The 4,121-nt window shown below is 45.9% G+C and overlaps 1 protein-coding gene across 1 annotated transcript; it reads right to left on the bottom strand.

Moving 5' to 3' along the window:
* Nucleotides 1-460: 460 nt before the first annotated feature.
* Nucleotides 461-3,450, bottom strand: LOC108146630 (protein sneaky). Its single transcript, XM_017272675.2, has 2 exons — nucleotides 1,900-3,450; nucleotides 461-1,841 (listed from the first exon to the last, which is right to left on the bottom strand). Exons 1-2 carry the CDS (start codon nucleotides 3,382-3,384, stop codon nucleotides 1,218-1,220), a joined length of 2,109 nt encoding a protein of 702 aa, XP_017128164.1. The 5' UTR covers nucleotides 3,385-3,450; the 3' UTR covers nucleotides 461-1,217.
* Between the last annotated feature and the right edge of the window lie 671 nt (nucleotides 3,451-4,121).

The raw sequence follows: 4,121 nt of genomic DNA, 5'->3' as shown, positions 1-4,121 counted from the left end.
TGTGGATTCCACCTTCGCCGCAGTGTTTGTTTTTCGTAAGAAAATTTTGCGCATTTTTTCGGCGTCTTTTTTCCAGGGAAATGTGTGAAATTTCAATGGAAAGACGCAGCTCCTTGTGGCTTGTGGTTCTCCCAACCGCCCGTCATCCCATGTTTGCATAATTATTTTATTGCAGCCAGACTGCAGAGGCCAAAATCCTTATGAATATTAAAACTAGAGCAGGGCGTGGGCGAGAGACTTTGTCGTCATCATTGTTGCAACTGTTTCATCCCATTTTGTAGACGAGGAAAGTGCCCCAAAGCGTTTCCACTTTTCCACCAACCCAAAAAACCATCTTGGCTGATCCCAAAAGTCTAGACAATTTCCAACCGAAAAACTTTTGTTACGTTTTCAGTTTGGCGAAAAAGGAGTTTCTGCATTACTGTAGGCACTCCTTCAATTAACGTTTTTATTATTTTTAATTAACAATTTTGTAACTTAATCCTTGCTGCAGTGTTGAAATTCTTCTCGAGTTCGCTTTCCAATGGCATAATCGAATCAGCGCCGCTTGAGCAAAGTTTGTCTAAGGACAAAAAGTTTTCCAGCTCCACCAGACATGTGCATAATTATGTTGAAACAGACGGCGGTGGGGAGCTAGGGTGGCCCAAACAAAAGGGTGGACAACTAATTGAGCGATGCTTGTGTTGTTGCAAAGAAACGAGAAATGTTTTCCAACTTACAGTAGACAACCGGCAGACAGTGCCATCGGCCGAGGGGAAAGTAGTTGGGAGTGGCTGGAGGGGCCAAATGTTGAGAATTAAGTTTGACAGACTGGAAAAATGGCAATTAGGTTGAAGATATGATTATCATACAGAAGGACAGTTAATAAAAGGGTAGTGCAAGTGGGATTAAGGGACCAAGTTCTTGGGAGATGATTGCAAAGTATTCCCCGAGTGGGAAGAGCATTTCCAAATTCAAAGGGAAAACTTTGCCAAATGCTTTCGGCACATATGAGAAAAACTTTTGTAATGTCATTAGAGGGTTTTGTACCAGAAAGGGAAGCCCTTTAACCTGTCCCGCAAAGGCCACTCTTTGGTACAATTAAAGAGTGCCTTGAAGGCTTATGGACCAACTATTTCATCAGATATTTTTGTACCAATAAATTCAATTAATTTAAAAAAGTATTTTAAATGTAGCATTTATGCACATTTAAGCTGAAGATTTCTGATTTTCCCACCTCACTTTTCCTTCCTGTAGGCGTACACCTCGACACTGCTATCGGATTCTTCTTGTATCCTTGTGAGCACTGCGCCACACTGCAGGCAAACGCTGTTGAGATCCTCGGCGCAATCGTCGCAATAGGGCAAGCCGCAGGAGTGGCAAATGGTGAAAGTGGAGTCTTCCAAGCCCTGACAGATTATGCAGTTCCGTTTGGCGCACTGAAAGTCCCGCAGCCAACCGAAGGCCCGAGGACAGGACATGCGGAGCCACATGCAGACATTAACATGCTGCTGAATGCGATGTGTGGCCAAGTTGTCCTCGGCATCGTGGACCAGGTTCTCGAGCGACTTGAGTCTACTGCGCAGAATGCGATTGTACAAAAAGAGAATGCGCTGCTTCTCGCGCTTGTAGTAGAAGAAGCTGCAGATCACACGTCGCATTCGCAGGAACGTGGTGCTCTGGTAGGCCAGCAGGACTATGGCCAGGTAGAGAAGCAGCAGCTGGTAGTAGAAGGTCCTGGGCAGGACGTGGGCATTGGGCAGGCACTCCTCGTTGGTCAGCGAAGTGGAGACCCTCTCGTGGATATTGAAATTGTGCATGGTGGTGCGCAGCAGTCTAGCCATTTGCCCCACGCCACTTATCTACAAAAAGAGTGATTACCATACAAAGTATATACATTTAATATAATTTATGTCTTACATTAAATCTCACTTCATGCTCGCCCTCCTGGTGATAGGTGATCAGCGATCGCCTTCGAATAATCTGCAGTAGTTCGATCACCATTAGGTCTATCCAAATAAATAGTCCCGCCGCGACGATTTCCAACAGGAACTGGATTAGGGTGAAGAACACAGTGGTGGACTCCTCGTGGGTGCGACTAAAGATGTGGTCCACGTCGATGTATTTGTTTTTCTCGTAGGTGCGCAGTGGCAAAATGGCATCGGTGCCTTGCTTCTTACACCGTTGGTCCACGTGCTTGAAATACTCGGTTATATAGAAGTTGTCAAACTCCACATCACCCAGATACTTTAGATAGTATCTGATGGATAAGCAGACCAACCGCAGCATGTACAAAGAGAGTATCTTCTGGATCAGACCCATAACTCTGTGGAATCTGCGACGCCGTCGCTCGAAATCTTTGGTGAAGGCCTGCGATGTTCTCTGGGCGGACTCTAATTTGCTCCTGGCTATTTCCTTGTCCCTCACCTTATAGCTGACCTCTATGAGTGAACTATTGTCAAAGAGTTCCTGCTCGGCCTTCAGTAGCTCCAAGTAGGTCTCTCCAAAGTTTGGCGGCACCACGTCGGAGGGGTCACATATCTTATCCGGATTGCCAAAGAGATCTAGCTCGCAGATGATGTCCACACGATAGGGCCAACAGATGGCCCTGCCTATCAGGGGAGGGAAATTGGTAGTGCACTTGCGATAGCCCTGCCGGAAGACCTCCACGCACACCCGATGGCCACTCTTCAGCTGGTGCTTGCAGCGGTTCCTCATGTTCCGCTGGAAACGCTCCTGAATTTCTTCCGCAGTTGGTAGCTCCTTGCCCGCTGTTTCACTTGTGTTCATCTTTCGGGTCTGCTGGTCACCGTATTTATCGTCCTCGATGTCCGAGTGTTCCACAGCGTACTTGAGATCTTCCAGGACCTCATGCAACTCCGCAAAAGTCTGGCGTATCTCCTCCACATCCCCACGCATGTGCTTCAAAGTGTTTGTAAACGGTTTGGCCATCAAATCGAACCGAGTTTTCGAGAGATTGTAAGTGAGGACAGTGGTGCAGACGAAAACCCGCGCCACTTCACCTGCATTCGACACCAGGTTGTCAATGGGTCCCGATATTATGAAGGCAAAGGCCACTGCTCGCAGATATGTCCTTCCGGATTTGCCCACCAAGGCCACGAATGTCAGCATAATTACGGTGCGAGTTGAACGGGACAGCATAAAGGCCGTTCCGGTCAGCAGGACGAACATCGCGAAGACGGAGATGTCGGTGAGTCCGTTGGCAAACAGGCGCCCCAAGTTGAAGTTCAGAGCCACCAGCTTCCAGAGGAGAAATCCCAAGACCAGGCCCCACAGGAAGGTGAGCAGGCGTCGAAGGCACCGGATCCGAGCATTATCCTGGCCCGGCGGTCTATACAACAAGCAGTACAAGGGCCGACACGGCTTTATCAGAAAGGAAAACATGCCAGACAATAAAGGCACAGCCTTTTTTTGAGGCAAAACTCGGTAAATGTCAGACAATGATTGGAATATGAAAACTAGAGCTATTCCATTCCTTACTCTTTCACAAATGCAACACGTTAGTTGAGAAGTTGAAATATATTCCAAAGATAAAAAATTATTCAAAGAAATAGTTTCGCCTATTGTTGATTTATTACCTAATAGGACTAAATAATAAACATTTTTATGTAATAGCCTATAATACAATTGAATAGATCAAAACAGCAGATAAAAAAAATAATAAAAAATTTAACAACAAATTAAATACTAATTCAAATTAATAATTTTGATACCCAAATCAGCAAACAAATTAAAGTCATGTTTGATACATTTTTTAATTGAATGAGCGCATAAAAACGTGTTTACTATCCTGTTAAGGCAACCAAATATAATTCGCCGCACTTAGGCTTTCCATTAAGCGGCTGCTCTAGTGCTGCACTTACGGAATATTAATTGGCTTTTGTCTACTTTGAAGCCTTTCAATTTTGTACTCCTAATAATAGTACCTCTGGAAAAGGGTGCCCGAGAGCTGGCCAGGACCCCCCAGACAATCGGCAGTTGGCCAGACTAGTCCAGACCACTTTTCGCTGAGTAGGAGAATGCGAGAGCATTCGGTTCATCGTTTCCCTCAACTCCAACGGGTAATCCAATTATAATGGACCTGGACGCCACCGAGCTCTGCACCTGCCTCACTTGGGGGG

Source organism: Drosophila elegans, unplaced genomic scaffold (genome assembly GCF_018152505.1).
Source record: "Drosophila elegans isolate 14027-0461.03 unplaced genomic scaffold, ASM1815250v1 contig_208, whole genome shotgun sequence".
NCBI classification, from domain to species: Eukaryota; Metazoa; Arthropoda; class Insecta; order Diptera; family Drosophilidae; genus Drosophila; species Drosophila elegans.
Note: the sequence above shows the minus strand (reverse complement) of the source record. Positions and strands in the feature narration are given on the sequence as shown.